Source organism: Ascaphus truei, chromosome 4 (genome assembly GCF_040206685.1).
Source record: "Ascaphus truei isolate aAscTru1 chromosome 4, aAscTru1.hap1, whole genome shotgun sequence".
Lineage (NCBI taxonomy): Eukaryota > Metazoa > Chordata > Amphibia > Anura > Ascaphidae > Ascaphus > Ascaphus truei.
The window spans coordinates 330,638,913-330,661,653 of record NC_134486.1 but is presented as its reverse complement, the minus strand read 5'-3'; the positions used below and the strand labels follow the sequence as shown (position 1 = coordinate 330,661,653).

At 40.5% G+C, this 22,741-nt stretch overlaps 1 protein-coding gene across 1 annotated transcript in view; it reads right to left on the bottom strand.

The window, feature by feature from the left end:
* The window catches only part of LMBRD1 (LMBR1 domain containing 1), a 298,972-nt gene that overhangs the window by 243,769 nt on the left and 32,462 nt on the right, over positions 1 to 22,741 (bottom strand). Inside the window, exons 2-3 of the mRNA XM_075598083.1 lie at positions 9,325 to 9,501; positions 7,986 to 8,049 (exon numbers count right to left, since the gene is read on the bottom strand). Of these exons, the coding sequence (XP_075454198.1) occupies positions 7,986 to 8,049; positions 9,325 to 9,501 (241 nt within the window). The remainder of the gene's footprint in view (positions 1 to 7,985; positions 8,050 to 9,324; positions 9,502 to 22,741) is intronic.

Genomic DNA, 22,741 nt, shown 5'->3' with positions numbered 1-22,741 from the left:
ACATCTGCCTTACGCCAATCTTGTGGTACTGAGCCTGTGGAAATGGAGTCCTTGAATATTAAATGTAATGGTTTGGCTATTACTGAACTTAACTCCTTGTGAACTCTTTGATGTATGCCATCGGGCCAGGTGCCTTATTTACTTTAATTTTTTCAAGCTGCCTATAAACTTCTACCTCAGTTAACCTATTGTTCATTAATATGGAGGTTATGGCTTCCTCTTGTGGCACTACAATTGAAATTGATTCTTCCCGGGTAAACACAGAGGCAAGGAATTTGTTTAATACCTCTGCTTTTCCCTTATCTCCAATAATCTGCCTGTGTATCTCACACTGAAAGGGTCCTATATTTTATTTTCTCATTTTTTTGTCATTAAGGTACTTAAAGAACTTTTTAGGGTTGATCTTACTTTCTATTGCAATCCTTTTTTCATTATCCATTTTTGCTAATTTGATTGCCCTTTTGCAATTTTTGTTACATTCCTTATAATTCTGATATGATGCCTCTGTCCCTTCTGACTTCAAGAATCTAAACGCTTGCCTCTTCTTGTCCATTTCCTCCCCAACCGGTTTATTTAGCCACATTGGTTTTGACTTATTACCCAAGGGTATACACTGATAAGTGTGCTTTTCTAACAATCTTTTAAAGACTGCCCATTTATCTTCAAAAATTTTCCTGCAAAAGCATCATCCCAATGTATTACTTGTAGATTAGTCCTCAGTTTATTAAAATCTGCCTTTCTAAAGTTTAAGGTCTTTGTTGAACCCAAGTAATCTGTTTTTTGATAATTTATTTCAAATGAGACCATGTTATGATCACTGTTACCCAAATGTTCCAGGACGTGAATATTTGCTATTACTTCTACATTGTTTGATATTACCAAATCCAGTAATGCCCTTCACCTGGTTGGTTCCTCAATAATTTGGATCATCAAATTGTCTTTAAGCACCCCCAAAATCCTGTTTCCTTTTGTTGTAATGCTAATCTCATTGCCCCAGTCTATGTCTGGATAATTAAAATCCTCCATTATGCAAACATGACCTACTTTTGATGCCTTCGCCATTTTCAAAAGTATTTTACCTTCCTCAATCTCACAGATATTGGGTGGTTTATAGCATATCCCTACAAACTTTTTCTTTATACTTTAACCTCTACAGTACTACTAATTTCTATCCACAAGGTCTCTACATTTTCATAATTCTCTTCATAAACATCATCCCATTATAGGTTTTAGATCCGGTTTAACATATATGCATACTACATCTCTTCTATTTGCTCTCCTCCCAGTGTAGTCTCTCTCCCTCCCCCAGTCTCTCTGTCTCCCCACACCGTCACACACACGCACACCTCCTGGCAAAACGGGACATTCAAACAAATAGTAGGGACAGGGGACATTCAATACAAAAACGGGGCTGTCCGAGCTAAACCGGGATGTCTGGTCACCCTAGCAATCTTATTGATAGTGAAGTGATATATAGGCGCAAAAACAACTAAAAGGTGGTCACTGTAAATATAGTGAAAACTATAATCCTTACTTCTAATAAGTGTAATCAATTATAAGTGTCAAATAAAACACGTGAAAATAAAGTGATAAAAATAACACAGGAATGATAACATTTAAAATTTCACCCCCTGGTCAAACCCTCTGGAAGGCATAGTCTTCACTCGTCCCAAATGTTGCAATGGTTACATGGAGTCCAGGGGGAGCATAAGGGAGAAAAAGCAAGAAAATCTAAGTGCCGTGTGGATAAACAATGAGCAATATGCTTCCAGAATCTTGGCTCCTGTAGAGTGTCTACTTACAAAATGGAAAAATTAAAACAGCAGTATAGGCTTAGGCAATCAGTCAGTGGTGGGTGTCAGTTTGGAGTCATCAGGGTGCCTCCGGTACTCAGGATGGAAAACCCCAGATGTAGAGAGAGAGAGGAAAAAAACTTGCATAGCGCAGATCAACCAATATAAAAAGAGTTTAATCTAGGTAAAAAATGCAACTGCTCACCTCATGTTTCCTTTACACGGAGCAGCTTGGAGAGGAACCACAGGAAGCTCAGCTACCATCGGAGTGTAACCGGATCTGACATCGGACGCCCAGCCTTGCGGTGACGCGGCGGAGCAGGGGCCGAGACAGAGGTGTACTGGGAGCTGCGGGACGGTGAGTAGGCTTGCTGATGATCTCTACTATACACTATCACAGTGTGACATACCCGATTTGATTTGAAACTTTGTGAGTGCATTTTTTACCAAGAATACACTCTTTTTATATTGGATGATCTGCGCTATGCAAGTTTTTTTCCCCTCTCTCTCTCTACATCTGGGGTTTTCCATCCTGAGTACCGGAGCCACCCTGATGACTCCAAACTTACACCCACCACTGACTGATTGCCTAAGCCTATACTGCTTTTTTAATTCTTACATTTTGTAAGTAGACACTCTACAGGAGCCAAGATTCTGGAAGCATATTGCTCATTGATTATCCACACTGCACTTAGATTTTCTTGCTTTTTCTCCCTTATGCTACCCCTGGACTCAATGTAACCACCCTAGCAATCTTGCATTCCTTTTTTTATTCTTTTTGAAGTGAAACTTCTTTCGTGGCACCTAGTCCTGATAGAGCAAAACTGTATGGATGGGGGGCGAAATGTGAAACGGAAGTGACGTCACGTAATGGACGCCGCTCCGCTCACACGTCCCGTCACATGTGGCGGCGCCGGCGCCGCTCCTAATCGCCGCCGCACCCACACACACACCCCACACACACCCGGTTGCTGACATATGCGGCAACGATAGCCGCCGCTCCTAACGGCCCGCCTAACTGTTCAACGACCGCTGCCATGCCGCGCATGCGCAGTTGTGATGGCGCCGCTGACAGACGCCACACATGCGCAGAAGCGTCTGGCAGCGGCGCCATTCAGCCCTCCACTGACGCGGACATTCGCGGGCCCCCTGCGCCCCCAGGAAGCGGTGGCACACGGTGCAAACCCGGGCGCAACCCGCACGGCACAGGGGCTCGGTCACTCATGCCCGTGCCGGCCGCAACCCGCGCGGCACAGGGGCTCGGTCACTCATGCCCGTGCCGGGCGCATGTACCCCGCGGGGGTGTGTGTGTGCAAAATTTGCGTGCAGGGGGGGGGGGGGTGCAGAATTTGCGTCACACTGACTGACCCCCCCAGACCCTCACGCACACTGACTGACCCCCCCCAGACCCCCACGCACACTGACTGACCCCCCCCAGACCCCCAAACACACCCCCCCACACACACACACACACCCCCCCCACACACACACACACACACCCACACACCCACCCGCACCCCCACACCCACACAACATCTGGGCCAAGGGTACAAATTAAGTCACTTTGGCTTGTTAACTCGTGACAATTGATGGAGACCAATATTGCAAAATCCTTACCTAGTGTATCAGTGTTTGTACTGTTACAGTTTTAGAATGGTCTTCCTACCCTATTGTAGTATGCTACACTATTGATGATAATATTATTATTATTATTATTCTAAAGGCAATCTCAAAGTTGATTTTTCAGAAATGTCACTGCATGCATGTAATAAATACTCTGCAAGTAACCTTGAACAGAATAACAGTCCAGTTTTATTTTGGAGACTCCATTAAATATGTTTGTTTTACTCTCAGTATTGAAAAGCCTTTCAAAATATAAATTAGGAATTTGAGACTTGCGTCTTGCATTCTGCTCGTTTGCTGGACACTGTAAGCAGCTACAATGTGGAAGACTTAAAAGGAAAAAGAAACTGGACAGCAAACATACTTTAAAAACAGTTTGAACTGTTTCATACAGTAGTTCAAAGGGATTTCTACTCTTATGGACTGGTGATAATTGACAACACTCAAGTTTTTGATGGAGTTTTCATCAAAAAATTCTCATACATAAAGGCATCTATTTGCCTTTGTATCGCTATAAAAAAAAATGCTTTTGAAGGTCCCAAATACTTTAACAGCCTGTGCACATTATGCAAGTGCAGTTTGATCTTAATGAGGCTTTCCTCACTTCTATATTGGCCTTACTTCCAATTGGCAGTAAAGTTTTGCTCTATTTTTTTGTAAAGTAGCGTGTGATTAAAACATTTTTTACATTTGAGGTACAAAAGATCACTTTCCATCCCTTGTGTGTTTCTTAATTGACAAGTTATTTATTTCAAAACCATAGAAAGAGCTCTGTGGATTTGAAAGGCAAATATTCTAATGAGATTGGTTTGTATAACAATATGGGACGACCCCGGTGTACACTTGTCTTACAGCTGCCCAAAACGCAACAAATACACATAAAAAACTAATCATCACTGGAACCTCTCAAGTGGTTTGCAGTAAAGTACTGTGGGGAACACAAATTCAGACCATGGCAGTGATTGATAGATCATTGCATGTGTCCAGGAGGAAATCAAAGCCACTATTGTAGACACAGTATTGGGAGATGGCAGGCGGCTACTTGAACCCTTTTGAACTTCAATACCTTTTTAATTTGATGTCCACTTACACCATCTATATATCACTATGGGCGCCACCCGTAAACCTTACAGGACATCTAAAAATACTGTTGCTAAAGAAGTGTTACAGCTGTAAGAAAGCACTGGAAACAGTGACCAACACTGGTCAAAAAATAATGGTAAAATAAAAATATGCATTCATGAATTCCACATTGGCCTACGAAAAAAAATTAAATACGGTATGATATTTTATTAAATGTACATTTTGTAAAACTAGGATAAACTAGTCTTATACCGCCTATTTGCAAAGTTACAAAACTTTGTAGGAATTTCCCATATGTTCTACCCCAAGTCACAGTTATAAATGACCATAGGGCAAAAAACCATACCCCAGAAAAATGGTGGGATTTTGTGGGGGCAAACCTATAGAGATATATATAATCTCCCTGACCCAGTATTTTTATAAATACCCTGACCCAGTATTTAAAGGCTACTGGATTCCCTTTAAGTTTCAAAAGGAGGCATCACCATTCAATAATTTGGGAGATGTTCTTCAAGAGATCCCCCTCTAGTGACTTAACTGTTACATTAAACATCCCCAGTGTGACTTTTTGGTTATTAATATGACAGGCAACCCTCAATGTATTAAAGTCCAAGCACCCTCTGAGCAGTGTATGTTGGATTTAATAAATTAAAGCAACCAGGTTTGAAATACCTTGCCTACACCCTTTATTTATATATACAATGTTTAATGGCTTGTGAAGTTTAAGCAAAAAAAAAAAAAACACAACAACAAAAAGACAAATTTCATGGAATATGCAGGGCATAAAGCATTTGATAGGGGTTAGTAAATCCTGACAAATAAGGCAATTATTCATATGAAATAATTGGCTTCCTTAAAAAGATTCATTTATCGTCAAAGTACTGTAACAATTTGACCTATTTGTGAAAAATGAATAGGCCTTCCTTTTCTTTTGGTCCTCTTAGCTCATGCTTATCAGCTACTTATGGTTATTTGTTTTGACTAATGTTGGCATCATAATAACTTTTTAAACGAACAAAAAGAAAAAGAAAATAATTCACCTGCAGATTTAAGGACTGACCCTCCTATACCAACAGGCGATCCAAGTATTTACAATATTTATCCAAAACATTTGGTTACCATGGAAACCATGAGCTATCTATCTATCTATCTATCTATCTATATGTATATGTATATGTATATGTATATGCAATATGTACAATGAAGGACTGCGCTATTGTATGAAATGCCAGAAATTAATGGTATATAGTAAATGTTAATTGAATATAAAAAATATTAATGAAAATATATAATTAATAAAATATTGTGTAAAAATTGGATATATACCAAAAATGCATATAAATCAATATCTAATAAGCAAAACTCAAAAATGAAAATAAAATACGTTGTGATGTGAACCTTCCTTTAGCTGCTCAGTGCAGATAGTCCTATAGAGTCCAAACAAATGTGTCCAGTATTTGGGGAATAAGTAAAGCACTAGCAGGAAAAACAGGCAGCTTCTTTATAAGGGCACAACGACCTCCCTCTCCACCTGCATAGAAAAAATAGAAGAAAAAGAAGCGCCAAATCCTAGTGCATTACTGTGCAAAATTGATATATTTAATTCCCAAAAATCTCAATAAAATGAACTCACAAACATAAAACAAATAAAAGCATGTTATGAGATATACTCATGCTCCAAGGACCAGGAAACACCGCTTCGCTGCTGTGATTAGTCCGTGACACCACTGGATCCAATGCTGCCTTCGTTGCTCACCGCCTGCAGGAACTAACGTCAAAGGCACTCCGCTGTAATCTCTCCCAGGGTACACCACCAACGATGATCTTTGGTTCCCACCGGGGATGGTAGATGCGGCACACCAGCGGATGACGTCACACGGATGATAGTGAATACCGGATCGGTATGTTGTCCAAGCAGTTCTAACGCCAGTGTCTAGAAAGATACACTGCACTCCTTCCCTACGCGTTTCATCAGATGGACTGACTTCTTCAGAGCAGCGAAGCGGTGTTTCCTGGTCCTTGGAGCATGAGTATATCTCATAACATGCTTTTATTTGTTTTATGTTTGTGAGTTCATTTTATTGAGATTTTTGGGAATTAAATATATCAATTTTGCACAGTAATGCACTAGGATTTGGCGCTTCTTTTTCTTCTATTTTTTATATGTGTGTATATATATATATATATATATATATATATATATATATATATATATATATATATATAAAAATACTTATATTTGACAATTATTTTAAGGTGTCATTATTACACATTCCACTGCATTAGCTCATTTTAGTCGTAGGATAGACAGACCCTTTCATGTTTACATTCATTCTGTTCATCAAATGCACTGTCCCTTGTTAAACTATGTACAGTAATGTTGCTTTTGACCTATTTAAGCATACAAATTAGAGTGTGAGGTTCTTTGTTACCCAACCCAATACAAAATGTGAGTGTTGGCGATTTGGCCAAATTCCAGAATTACACAGAAATAAGAATCACATTATTGAAGATTGTGAAGATTGGTCCACAGTTTGATAAAGGCATCTCAGTTCACATCATTTCTGATTAGTCCACTTTAAGGGGACTTGAACAAAGGATTATGTAAGAGGTAGTTACACTTTGCTTATCACAAAGAAAGAAAAAATATAGTCAACAAAATAGTCATTTTTGGGGTTTTCTTGGAAACTAAGACTGTTTTTCTATATTCCAAAACAAAACACGTCAGTGAAGTGTTTCTTACCCCCTTACAACTGGATAAAGCAGATTTGGGGAAGAGTAAATGTTCTTGCTTTGTAAAAGACTGACCGGGCAGTCATGCTGAAGACGATGTAGTTAAACAAAGTGAAACTATTCCCAATCTTTCATCACCGTGTATAAAAACAAACTTTCATAAATTATTTAGAAAATGCATGCCTCAATCAGATTTAATTAAGACACTAGTTATACATATAGAAACCTTTAATTGTCAAACAGGCATCACACAAAAATGTCTACAATATGCGAACAGGAAGGGATTGGACGGCACAATGGATGGGTGTCTTCAAAGTGTGATTCACACGATAGCGCCAGAATCGGTGATACTTCCCAATAAATTCAATAGCAGATATCGCCGATTCGGGTGCTGTAGTGCAAAGAGCTCTTTGATGACTCCCGGCCTACAGTATGACTTCAACTGTGCAGGATCATTAGCCAACAAAAATTCTCATGATGGTAACCAACTGTTTGATGCTTACTATTTTAAAGGAAAATTAATGCCCTTGATGCATAATATTGAAAATAAATACAAATATAATATTAATGTGCCAATTAAGAGAAGGAAAAAAAAAAAAAAACTGGTGCACCAGTGGCAAGTGATGATTCTGTTAAATTCACTTACCTGTGAACTAAAATGATCAGATTCACTTTCGCTAATTAATACTGTAGTAGCTACATCAAGTATCCTATTTTTAAAGATATTTTTAAGCTTTCATGAAATATACTTACTGTAATAGCCCATCAATACTGTGTTTTCAATCTGCAATCGTGTGGCATTATTTTCTGCCCAGTCCTAGCAAGAAGGAAAGGCATACATTGTTACATTAGATAAAATACAATATTTAAACGCACAGAAATTATACATACCATACACATTTTCTAATCAAATTTAGTTGATAGAAAGACAGCTGCTTTTTTATATATTTTTCTTTTTAAACTGTTCAGTCATTCTATTGATAAAATGCTATGTAAACAGCATACCCCACTCCCTTCTACCATGGAGGAACAGTGGAGAGGCACTAGTATGCATAGGTCCAAAATCAGTGGGTATTCCCATGAAGTTGCAGCCTGTTTTGGCTGGAAAAATAGGTGGAAGAGCAGAAAATGCAATTGTGTGCTCAAAAGGGAACTGTTGCCCATCTCCCAACAATGAACCTTGAAAAAGTATTGCTTTTATATACACAGGACCTTTATGAAAACATCTATTTTGGACTGATCTACCTAAACAAGACTAACCCATCTTGTAGGCACATACTGTATGAAGGGCTGTGGAAAAAATATAAACAATATTTTTAATAATAACCAGTGATCAAAAAGTGCTAGTATAAGGGATTGCCGAATACCACTGTTAATTCACAAAGCAGCACTTTAATTATTTAAAAGATGTATTTCATTTACTTTAAGGACAAATAGATTTACATCAGAGAGGTACTTCTCTTTCTAGCCACAGCACCAATATAACATACACCTTTAGAAAATAGGATCCATGTTCCCCTTATATATTACACAACAAAAAATATTCTTGAAACCTGTGTAACTATATCAATTAATCGCACTTCATTCAAACATTGGTAATGTGGTGCTGAAATGCTCTATTCTTTAAATAAAGCCAGTTTGCGCTTGTATGCAGCTGTGTATGTAAAATCTCTGTATTTCAAATGTTTAATACTTCAAATAAAATAAAAAAATGAGTCAAGGCATTTTTTAAAGTTAGCTTCAATTTTAAAGTGAACATAAAAATGAGATTGAAAAAGAAAGGAGATCTACCTACTGAAAATTGGCTCAGGTACATTTAGTTTTTTACATAACAGTTCAGTCACCTTGGGTTTTGCATTTTCTGCAAATTGTGCAAATGTGAACAGCAAAAAAAGCTATATATCAACTCAAACTCTTTTTAGGAAAAAAAAGCATACCAGAACGCAACAGTTGTTTGCAATTAGGAGTGTATACAGTACATAAACACACGCACGGTATACACAAACATATTATAGAATAAAATTACAACACAAACATTATAACATTAAATTATTCAATCATTTTAAAAACCATAGTTAAGCAGTAAGCCAACCTTAAATGTGCCGTTTTGATTTTTCATAAAGGAAACCAGAAAAATGTCCACTGGGAGTAGTGCTGAAGTGATGAGCGCAACAGCCAGCGAAGAAATAGCTGTAATAGTTGAGATTACTTCACTTTCCTGATGGCTTTGGTATTTTCGGACATAAACCCAGCAAAAAGCCAAAATAGCCTGAAATAGTAAACAATTCTATTAATAAAACAAAAAGTTGATGGTAGTTCTGTAACATGCATTTCTGGGTGCTACAAATATTTTGAAAGAACAAGTAAGCAATATTTTTTCCTAGACTTTAAGGTGATAAAAAAATATATACAATAAATGTTTTTAAAAATAGGTATTTTTCCCCCAAACCGTGTGCAATATATTATTGTGAGATACTGTAGTCCGAAAAGCACAATCTCAGCACCCCAAAAGGCTTCCTTATTGGAATAGGTAGTTTAAAGGTCGAACAGCTGAATTGGTCATGGAAGTATAGCTTTGCTATAACTTTTAGGGGGACCATCACAGAGTTCTTCATGTAGGAAATTATACTGTGGTAGTACACTTGAATAAGATACCGGTGAGGTTTCAAAAGCACCGACCAGTATAAAATCACATTTGTGTAGAACTCATGTTTACTCCTTATAAAATTAATCACAACATACAGTAGAAGAATTTTTATCAAAGACCAAGAAAGGTCACAAAGAAGAAACCCACTAATTTGCACTCCGCCTATAATAAAGCAAACAGTAGTGAGGGAACTAATTAGTCCCAGCATGCACTTGATGCAGCAACCAGTGGGGATAAAACAAAACAAAACAATAAAATTTTATTATATACTTATTACTCTTCTAGGTGCAAAAAATAGAAAATCTAAAACCACCGAAGTATGCCTTATTTGCGGACCGTTCATATAGTGTGTACATGTAGGAATCCTTATTCCAGTGAACGCATAGTGATGTACAATAATACCTTATGATTTGTAATAGTGGGGTGTCACTAATATACACTTGAACAAGTGACGACCAGGGGTCACTAAAAGCCCTAATAAAAGCACTCAAAGTCACCATATACATATAAGTATATGGTAGAGAATGGAAATAAGTCTAATAACTAGGACCAAAGGAGGGTCTATTGACCCTAAGACAACAGACCCAAATAAGCAATTAAAAACCGAAAATAATAACATTTTATTAAATCTAATGTGACGAACAGAGACAGATCAACATATATAGGGAACATATATACACACAGGATATTAAAATCCTCAATGGAAGAGACGGCTATGGTATAGGCGATAGGCTAGTATACATATACATAGCTTGGAGGGACAATGTCCAATCGGATAGAAGGCATGTGGTAGAGTGACAGTATGTATCATCAATCATAAAAGGCAGTTTGTGAGGTTACCAGATACGTAATGAGATTACCATCAGTATATCGCAGTATCAGACACTTATAAAGGTTCCCCCAAATGCCCCGCAAAACAGATAAATATCAGCATAAGGGCGATTTTCGGGAGTATATCTGGGAGTGCAAACAGATATAGATGTGAGGATTACGGGTGCATAAATGCTACCATCGGTAAGTGTAGATCCCGCTGTAGCTGTATATTGCCTCCAGATACCTGTGAATACTTCTGAGCAGGGGAAATCGGCAGTGTGACCCGAAAATACTCCCGAAAATCACCCCCATATTTATCTGTTTTGCGGGGCATTTGGGGGAACCTTTATAAGTGTCTGATACTGCGATATACTGATGGTAATCATTACGTATCTGGTAACCTCATGAACTGCCTTTTATGATTGATGATACATATTGTCACTCTACCACATGCCTTCTATCCGATTGGACATTGTCCCTCCAAGCTATGTATATGTATACTAGCCTATCGCCTATACCATAGCCGTCTCTTCCATTGAGGATTTTAATATCCTGTGTGTATATGTTCCCTATATATGTTGATCTGTCTCTGTTCGTCACATTAGATTTAATAAAAATTTATTATTTTCGGTTTTTAATTGCTTATTTGAGTCTGTTGTCTTAGGGTCAATAGACCCTACTTTGGTCCTAGTTATTAGACTTATTTCCATTCTCTACCACAGGGGGGCGCAAACTTTTTTCCCTGCGCCCCCCTGCCGGCTGTCCCCTCACTCCCGCGCCCCCCCCAACCCCAACTTACCCTCGCACCGGCGTAATGACGTCACGTTGCCATAGCAACGTGCCGTCACATGACCTCGCAGCGTCATTTTGACGCCGCGTTGCCATGGCGACGCCGGGAGGAAGCCGCCGGAGCCACGGGTAAGTATGGTTTACAGAGGCCCTGCAGCTCCCCCGGCACTTAATTTAAGTGCCTTCGGGAAGCGCGCGGGGCCTCTGTAAACCCCGCGCCCCCCGTCGGCAGTCTCGCGCCCCCCCTGGGGGTCGCGCCCCACAGATTGCGCACCGCTGCTCTACCATATACTTATATGTATATGGTGACTTTGAGTGCTATTATTAGGGCTTTTAGTGACCCCTGGTGGTCACTTGTCCAAGTGTTAGTGTATGCATTCCCTAAGCACCTAGTCTTTTACTGATTGATACTACTAGGTGAGCGACTAGTCACTATGTTTATGTGTCACTAAAATCCAATTATTACTAGACACCTACAAGTATGTATAAAGTGAGTCTATGCTTATTCACAGAATATTTGAGCAAAAACAATCAATCACAGAGCATCTATTGGTAACAACTCAGGGTATATAGCAGTCGGATCATCTGTAATGAATATACACAAATACTCCCAGTGAGTTGAATAGAGTAAATACACACCAAAAAGTCACACATGCGTGCGTATAATTATATATATATATATATATATATATATATATATATATATATATATATATATATATAGGTGCAGGTCACACAGTACAGGCATACCCCGGTTTAAGGACACTCACTTTAAGTACACTCGCGAGTAAGGACATAGCGCCCAATAGGCAAACGGCAGCTCGCACTTGCGACTGTCAGCACGTCCTGAACAGCAATACCGGCTCCCTACTTGTACCAAAGCTGTGCGCAAGCGGGGAGACTATATAGCTTGTTACACATGCGTTATTTACATCAGTTATGCACGTATATAACGATTGCAGTACAGTACATGCATCGATAAGTGGGGAAAAGGTAGTGCTTCACTTTAAGTACATTTTCGCTTTACATACATGCTCCGGTCCCATTGCGTACGTTAATGCGGGGTATGCCTGTACTGTGTTTCAATGTTGTAACCAGTAGTAATAAAACTGAAACAAATGTAACTATCACACACCATGTATAAGCTTGTGTGTGAAGTTACTGAGCTCACATACAGTATAGCAGGTGATTCATCCTGCTATGCAAGGGGTTAATACCCCTGTTGAACGCAAAAACGCTATGTAATAATTACAGCTCTCTAATTGAAGTAGCTATATACTAATGGAGCTACGTAATGAAAACCCTTTTGGTATAGGAATCCATACAACCGTATATCCGGCGTCTGCTTAGAATCTTGCTCGGCATACTACTCCAAAATAGCTGACGTCAGTCAGTGAGTTGCCAACAACCTGACAATCGTTTTGTGTACATGTACTCCCGTTAATGGGGTTTATATACCCCTCCTGGGGGCGGGATTCGGGCGTGTTTAGAGTCTCTAGGCGCCACAATTGATTGAATCCCACTATATGCCTAATCGTTATTAGGAGGCAAAGACACAACATTGTATTCGTTGTTGTGTATAGTGAATAGTGCATGCCCATAGTCTCTGACAGGCATCTCTCTACAAGATCATGAGAGTCCCTGTAATATACTAATCAGTGATGATTGGGCAATAAATGAAACTAAACAGAATACCAGGACAAATGTAATTATATGTTAAAAGGTACCAGCAGGAATGGGAACACCCATGTACATAACAGATGCATATAGGTAGCATAAGGAGACGTAATGACATAAATTAGGATATCCAGCTTACTAGATATATGATAGATATGTAATAGTGTAGAAATGTAAACTCTCTCTATGGGCCTTCTAGATATTACCATATATTAACTAGCTAAATGTATAGTCACTGTAGTGCATAAGTATAACTATGGTTTTGGGACTAAATGAAAGGTGAATATATAAACCCCTCATTTAGTCCCAATGGGCTCAGTGTCTTCAAATTGAAGATCCACCTGCATTCTTTTTGCAGGAGTTGTTTATTCCAGTCTCCTTTACGTGGCCCTAGGGGTACTTGCAAAATGCAATGTCTTACAGTCTCCATGATGTATACCATTAACGTGTCTGGCCACTGGTGTATCATGACCATTCCGTATGGATCCCAGATGTTCTAATATGCGGACCTTTAGTTGTCAGTAAGTTATGCCTATGTACATTTTGTCACATGTACATGTAATGAGATAAATGATCCCTCTGCTGGTACAGTTGATTAAATCTTTGATCTTAAATATATTCTGGTCTGTTAGTATCTGTGAAACTTTTTGTCGGGGACATAAAAGCACATGCTTTACATCTACCACAAGGGTATGATCCCTGTGGTTTGTGATTCAGCCAAGTTCTTGTAGGAACAGATTGATAATGTCCACATCCTCTCTCAGGAGACGCCAAAGTTTTGTGAATATATGTTTAAGATCATTCCGCTATGTATTATAAGTGCTAATAAAACGTATTACTTCCTTATTCTCACTCCTTTTGTTTTTAGTTAGGAGTATATCTCTCTGTGTGTGGAGTGCTCACCAATAAGCCTTCTTTACCACTCCCTTACTATAACCCCTCTCATAAAAACGTTGTTTCATTTCCTCTGCTTTTGTGACGAAGTCTGTTATTGGCGAACAGTTTCGTCAAAGTCGTAGAAATTGGCCAGTTGATATATTTTTTATGAGATGGTCAGGGTGGTGGCCATCAGCTTTTAATAAACTGTTTGTGGCCGTTGGTTTTCTAAATATTGTTGTCTCTAGATACCCATTAATTCCTCTTTTGGTCGTAATGTCTAGGAAATCAATGCCATCTCTGTCAACTTGAATAGTTAGTTTTAGGTTGCACGTGTTAACATTAAGTCTCCCCACAAATTCACGTAAAAGTTCTTGTGTCCCCCTCCATAGCAGTAGAATATCATCAATGTAGCGTACCCAGAGTATAATGTGGTCCGCATACATTTCCAGGGCATCGCCGAAGACCACGGCTTCCTCCCACCAGCCTAGATATAGATTAGCATAGGTGGGAGCGCACGTGGTCCCCATTGCCGTGCCCTGGATTTGATGGTAATATTTCCCATTGAAGATGAAAGTTACTGCTTAGTGTAAAATCCAGCAACTTGATGAATTCATTGTGCAGTTTTGCCTCCATATTTCTAGATCGTAATAAATGATGGATCGCTTCAAGGCCAATTCCATGTGGTATACTTGTATATAGGTTGACCACATCCAAGCCTACCAAATAGGTATCGTCATCAATTTGAACATCATCAAGTTTTAATAGGATATCCTTTGTATCCCTTAGGTGTGAAGGGAGGGAGCTCACAAAAGGTCTTAAGAACTTATCAAGATAAATACTGGCATTGGAGGTTACATTTCCAATCCCCGACACGATAAGTCTTCCTGGTGGCGGGGACAACCACTTATGAACTTTTGGGAGATGGTAGAATGTTGCTATCCTGGGGTGGGGTAGAAAAATAAACTCGTATTCAGTTTTCGTTATTACTTTATGCTCAAGTCCCTCGTTCAAAATATTTTTCAATCTTTCCTGAAACCCATGTGTTGGATCAATGTCAAGGATTTTATAGCAATTTCTGTCACTCAATAATTTTGCACATTACTGGAGGTAATCATCCCTTTCCATGATAACCGTATTTCCTCCTTTATCCGAAGGTTTAATTATTATACTCTTATCCATTTCCAAATCTCTTAATGCTTCTATTTCTATGTGTGGTATGTTATTTCGACCCCTTGTACATTTATGTAGCTTTACGATGTCATTTGTCAATAGGAAGCAAACCTTAGGGAGCCTAGAGACCCTGAGACCTGGGGATATATCGGAAGCCACAGTATTGGTCTCAATGAATACTGTAATTAAACAAAACAGTTACAAGCTGCTGTATCAGTGCTATTTGGCCACGTTCAAACTGAACTATTTGGCCACGTTCAAACTGAACTATTTGACCACGTTCAAACTGAACTATTTGACCACGTTCAAACTGAACTATTTGACCACGTTCAAACTGAACTATTTCACCACGTTCAAACTGAACTATTTCACCACGTTCAAACTGAACTATTTCACCACGTTCAAACTGAACTATTTCACCACGTTCAAACTGAACTATTTCACCACGTTCAAACTGAACTATTTCACCACGTTCAAACTGAACTATTTCACCACGTTCAAACTGAACAAAATATATAGACCGGTATCTCCCCTATGCTTCAGAGGTAAATGTTTGCATACCTGGAGGTCCTGTATACAGGTAAAGAGACTATGGAGGCAGATTTTTCAACTACTAAATAGAGTTCTGGGAATTCCAGCAAGATTGGACCCATGGGTGGCCTTATTAAATAATCCAATTCAGGGTATATGTAATAGAGAGCACAAACTGTCTCTCCATATACTGTCGACTGCGCATTGCAGCATAGCAGCCACATGGAAGAAACCAGCCCCAAGCCTCCAAGTGGTAATAGAAAGAATATGGTGGACCTTATGCAATGAAAAAATTACAGCGATCCTTAATGACTTCCTAGAGAGGTTCATAGCAGTATGGGAACCATGGTTGTATATGATAAGAGCAACAGGGATACTATATAGGAAATATAAAAAAATAAAGAGTTGTAGAGTTGCAATGATAATGCCATAACAAGTTGTACCATCTGTGTCAAATGTAAAGCTACTTTTGCTTCCCTCCCCCCCCCCCCCCCCCCGGTACCTTCAATATAAAGCTCAGTCCAACCTCAATCAAATAGAATTAAAATCTGAAAAAACAAACAGAAGAAGTGCAACCTCTATAGTGTCTGAAAAATGTATAGCTTTGCACTCAAAAAACAACCAAGAAATTAGCGCTCATCAAAAATCCACTCTGGGACTCTGGTAACCCCATGTGACCTCTAATATATTGGCAGAATGAAAAGAATATTCTTGGAACATGGACGGAACATTATGAACAGACACAGGTGCATGGTACTCCAGACAGTCCTATGATGGAAATTCCATAGGAATGAATATATTATAATAGAATAGGAATATAAACCATCCATATAAACTCTTTAGGAAATAGCAGATTCATCTCACTGTGAAAAAGTGAATTCTATTGCAATGGCCCAGTCAAAGTCCAGACCTCAACCCGATTGAAATGCTGTGGCTGGACCTTAAGAGAGCTGTGCATAAACAAATGCCCACAAACCTCAATGAACTGAAGCAACATTGTAAAGAAGAGTGAGCCACAATTCCTCCACAACGATGTGAGACTGATAAAGTCATATAGAAAACGATCACTTCAAGTTATTGCTGCTAAAGGTGGTTCTACAAGCTATTGAATCATACAGTATACTTAGTTTTCACACATGGCTTCTCCATTTTGGCTTTATTTTTGTTAAATAAATCATGACAGTGTAATATGTCATGTGTTGTTGTTCATCTGAGGTTGTATTTACCCAATATTAAGACCTGCTAAGCAACAGATGATTGTTTTTATGTCCTGATATGTAAAACCATAGAATTCAAAGAGGGTGTACTTTCTTTTTCACACAACTGTGTGTGTGACAACAGCACTCAGAACGTTACTAATATTGATCATATTTGACACCTAAGGGCTGATTTGTTATGGAAGAATTCACTGATGCAGCTGACATCTTTGCTAATTTTCCGTGTAGCCCAACGTTTCATGAAGCGGACGTTGATAAAATCAGATACGCCGACAGATGTCTATAATGTAAAATTTGTAGTGACAACTGCGCTCCAGTGTTTGATCACACAAATGATGGAGAAAAGAACTCAGGCTAATAAGACATAACATCTTCTGTGGGGCCAAAAGATCCCTGACGTAGGGGCAAGCAATAAACCCCCATAATACCTCCAATGGGGATGGTCCCCCTCAAAGTGTTAAAAGTACTTACATATTGCACTGGTCCTTTGGATTCCTGTTAGACGTGCAGCCAAGAAGATATGGATAGCTCTAGAGAAAAGAGGAAACTGGCGCACAGTCCAATGAAGTGGGTCCCAGGATAACAAAAATAAATATTTATTTATGTGAAAACATCCAACAAACGGAGGAGAGCAACCTCCTACGCGTTTCGAACAGTAGTTCTTTGTCAAGGAGTATAACAAATAGCTCAGATACAGTTCTTATATACCCTACCTGTGTTTTCCGTTTTGGAGCCAAAATCAGGTAATAACCGGCGCTTCAAAGGAGCGTCACCGTCCCTATGATGCTTCCCCCATCCCATGAAGCCAAAAGCGTAGGTGGGTAGGCACTCCCCTCGCTCCGCCCCCCCCCCCCCCCGGTGCGGCTACAGAACCCGCACCATGAGCGGTCTGCGACGCAGCAGGAGATCACCACTCCTGAACAACCCCTCCCACACTGTGAGAGGAGCAGACAAGATCAATCGATCCCAGACACGTCCTCCTCCACCGGTGGGGAAGGAGAGACTGAAGACCAGAGCAATCCATCCACGATAATGAACATCACAAGAAGGGAGAGCATGTAAGGGATTCACATCCAACTTATAGTACATTACATATGACAACAATAAAAGTTCTAATCAGAAATCTATCCAACCATCATTATCATATTATCTCCCTTGTTTAACCATAAAAATAAAAAACAAAAAACACATTTATTAAATCACAATTAAAAAGCTAATCTAATGTAAAAAAAAAAGAAAAATATATGAAATATTAAAAACAATGTGATGAACTTCTAAATCCTCCTAAGAGACAGAACAGAAGAATTGAGGAGAAGGGAAAGAAGGGAAGGGAAGGGGGGGGAGAGAGGAAAAGGGAGGGGGGAAGGCCGGGAAAGGAAGGGGAAGGGAAGGGGAAAGGATTGGTCAAAAAGCAGAGAAATTCTGTACTTCCTAGGAACCCTACCAATGCATTATTTGATTATTGGAATTGATCGATTTGGGTGTTACAACTAAAGTCCTCTCCAAAGATGAGGTGGAATTTATCATTAATAAAAATCCTGTTATACCAATCTTTCACCATCTCCCAAAGATCCATAAGACATTGGTCGATCCACTTGGTCGGCCAATAGTCTCTAGCATTGGATCTTTGGGAGATGGTCTTTCACAAGTTCTGTAGCCGCACCGGGGGGGGCGGAGTGAGGGGAGTGCCTACCCACCTACGCTTTTGGCTTCATGGGACGGTGACGCTCCTTTGAAGCGCTGGTTATTACCTGATGTTGGCGCCAAAATAGAAAACACAGGTAGGGTATATAAGAACTGATGTTTTCACATCAATAAATATTTATTTTTGTTACCCTGGGACCCACTTCATTGGACTGTGCGCCAGTTTCCTCTTTTCTCTACAGATGTCTATAATGACCTTATCCGTTTGAAAAAGAGGGAAGTAGATTTCTATCTGCATGCAGTGACATCATCTCACTACCACAAAGAAAAATTAATTCCACGTGGTTTTCGGATCAAGAATCAGGCCACGATTGGCCGAAGCGATCCAGGATTCTGCAGGAAGTGGATAGCTATCTTAATAAGTGCTCACTGGACTTGACTCTGCTGGTTATTGATCAATCTACTAAAGAATTGACAAACATCAGGAAGGATATTGCCAGTATCCAGAGAGACACGGGAGTCTCCTGGAATCGGATTCCTCAACAAATTGGACAGATAAAATACAGTCCACAATTGACCAGTACCGAGCTGGCCTCATCCAATATAAGCGACATATTTTTAACCGAGTGCTGTTGTCTCCTTACCTTTGCTGGTAATGTATGCTTTATTATTTTTTATGACATAAGCACCAGGTCATTATATCACTACAGGAGTGCATACACGGTTTGTCCTATGGCACATCTTAATATATAAAATCGAATGGTTAGTGAGGTTAGTGCTATCTGCGGTGAATCTCATTGGTCCGTCACTGTCATTGCCCAAGAGGTACGCCCCACTGTGACATCACCTCCTTCACTCTCACACACTTGCAGTCACACCACACGGCCAGAACCTCTGACGACTCCTTGGTAAGTTGACATGTCACACTCTCACCCCCCACACTCACACACCAACCCCCCACACTCTCACCCCCACACTCACACACAACCCCCCACACTCACACCCCTCACACTCACTGGCCCCCCACACTCACACACAACCCTGTACACACAGTCACCCCCTCACACTCACACACACTACTCACTGGCCCCCCACACTCACACACAACCCTGTACACACAGTCACCCCCTCACACTCACACACACTCAGTGTCACTCACCCCCCACACTCACACACAACCCTGTACACACACTCACCCCCTCAGACTCAGTGTCACTGAACACTGTACACACACACACACTGTCACCCCACACACACTGACACACAAATCACCCCTACTGTCACCCCTGTGCGCACACACACACACACACACACACACACACATCTTACACACATCTTACACATTTAAAATTCTCCCTCCGCAACGACAATCGCCCATTACCTTCATTCTCCCTCCGCAACGCTCTGCCCACCTCATATATGGGCGCCTCTCCCTCCGCAACGACAATCGTCTAAACCGCACATATTACAGCGGCCCATTACCTTCATTCTCCCTCCGCAACGAAGCGCTCATATTACAGCGCCCGTTACACCGCCCGCTCTCTGCCCACCTCATATATGCCCGCCGCCGCGCACATTACACCGCCCGCACGCGTCCATTAACTCGCGCCCGCTCTCTGCCCACCTCATATATGCCCGCCGCCGCGCACATTACACCGCCCGCACGCGTCCATTAACTCGCGCCCACATTACACCGGCCGCCCGTAGCCCTACTACTTAAATGTCTGTGCAAATACCCCTATAAACCGCCACCCACACCGCACTCTTTCTACATTTTTACTAATGCCCCACAAACTCTGGTACTATTAAAATGTATTTCTCTTTCTACAATGCCGTGCACCTACGCAGTGTAAATTATATTTGTAAAATGGCCGACACACTTAACATTGTACATCATTCACACATCAACTACATTAATTTACCAAACTTTTGCTTTTACAACTACTAAATACAAACATTTGCCTCTACAAACACATGGACGCCGCTCACCGCCTACTCTTTATGAACTTCAATTTCTTCTCAAACTACTCACTTACAATTACAATTAATTTATATCTATTCACATTTATATCTCTTTGTACAATGGCGTGCACCTACGCAGTGTCAATTTAATTTTTAAAATGGCCGACACACTAATTTTGTTTTCCTATTATCCATTTATAACATATTTTCATTTATTTTATCTTTATTTAATAGCCAATATAATTATTTTTATTTACATTACCCCCGCTTTGCTAATGTCTTTTTTTTATCGATTCTTATAATTTACTCCTTTTTTTTTCCATAGCCGCTATATAATTATTTATTCCTTTCTTTATTTTTTTGCATAGCCGCTATATCATACTTTCACTTTTAATCAACTTTGCTTCATTCACACATCGCCACACATATTACATTAATACATTCAACATCATTCACACATCAACTACATACATTTAAATCTTCCAATGCCCTCCGCACGGCAATCTCTGGATGCGCTCCGCATACACTTTTTTTTTTTAAAACATTTTTTTTTCTGCCAACATTTACAACTTTATTAACAAACATTTATACAAACATTTTACATCTAACAATCACCTCCGAACGCCAATCTCTGGATGCGCTCAGACTTTCTACAATGGCGTGCACCTACGCACTGTCAATTAAATTTATAAAATGCCCGACACACTAAATGTCTTTTACTATTATCCATTTATATAATATTTTATTTTATTTCTTTCATACCCGCTATTATACTTTTTATTTACATTACCCCCGCTTTGCAAATTTTTTTTTTTATCCATTCTTATAATTTCTTCCTTGCCGCTATATCATACTTTCATTTTTAATAAAGTTTTATTCATTCACACATCACCACACATATTACATTAATACATTCAACATTATTCACACATCAACTACATACATTTCAATCTTCCAATGCCCTCCGCACGCCAATCTCTGGATGCGCTCCGCACACACCACTTTCACCAACAACTCATTTAAAAAAAAAATGTTTTTTTTTTTTTTTCCTGACAACATTTTTAACTTTATTAACAAACATTTGTACAAACATTTCACATCTAACAATGCCCTCCGAACGCCAATCTCTGGATGCTCTACGCTCACATCACTTTCTGCACAAATTTATTTGAAAGTTTTATTTTAAAATGTTATTTTTGTTTGTGGCAAAATAAATTTATTTATTAAATGCTCATTTTAACTACTTTTTATACAAATACATCATATATAATGTTCATTACTGCTATTTCACAACACCCACCCACCCTTACTCTTCACACACCCCCACCCACCCACCCTTACTCTTCACACACCCCCGCCCACCCACCCTTACTCTTCACACACCCCCGCCCACCCACCCTTACTCTTCACACACCCCCGCCCACCCACCCTTACTCTTCACACACCCCCGCCCACCCACCCTTACTCTTCACACACCCCCGCCCACCCACCCTTACTCTTCACACACCCCCGCCCACCCACCCTTACTCTTCACACACCCCCGCCCACCCACCCTTACTCTTCACACACCCCCGCCCACCCACCCTTACTCTTCACACACCCCCGCCCACCCACCCTTACTCTTCACACACCCCCGCCCACCCACCCTTACTCTTCACACACCCCCGCCCACCCACCCTTACTCTTCACACACCCCCGCCCACCCACCCTTACTCTTCACACACCCCCGCCCACCCACCCTTACTCTTCACACACCCCCGCCCACCCACCCTTACTCTTCACACACCCCCGCCCACCCACCCTTACTCTTCACACACCCCCGCCCACCCACCCTTACTCTTCACACACCCCCGCCCACCCACCCTTACTCTTCACACACCCCCGCCCACCCACCCTTACTCTTCACACACCCCCACCCACCCACACTCTTCCCACACCCCCACCCACCCACCCTTACTCTTCCCACACCCCCACCCACCACCATTAATCTTCCCACAACCCCACCCACCCACCCTTACTCTTCCCACAACCCCACCCACCCACCCTTACTCTTCCCACAACCCCACCCACCCACCCTTACTCTTCCCACAACCCCACCCACCCACCCTTACTCTTCCCACAACCCCACCCACCCACCCTTACTCTTCCCACAACCCCACCCACCCACCCTTACTCTTCCC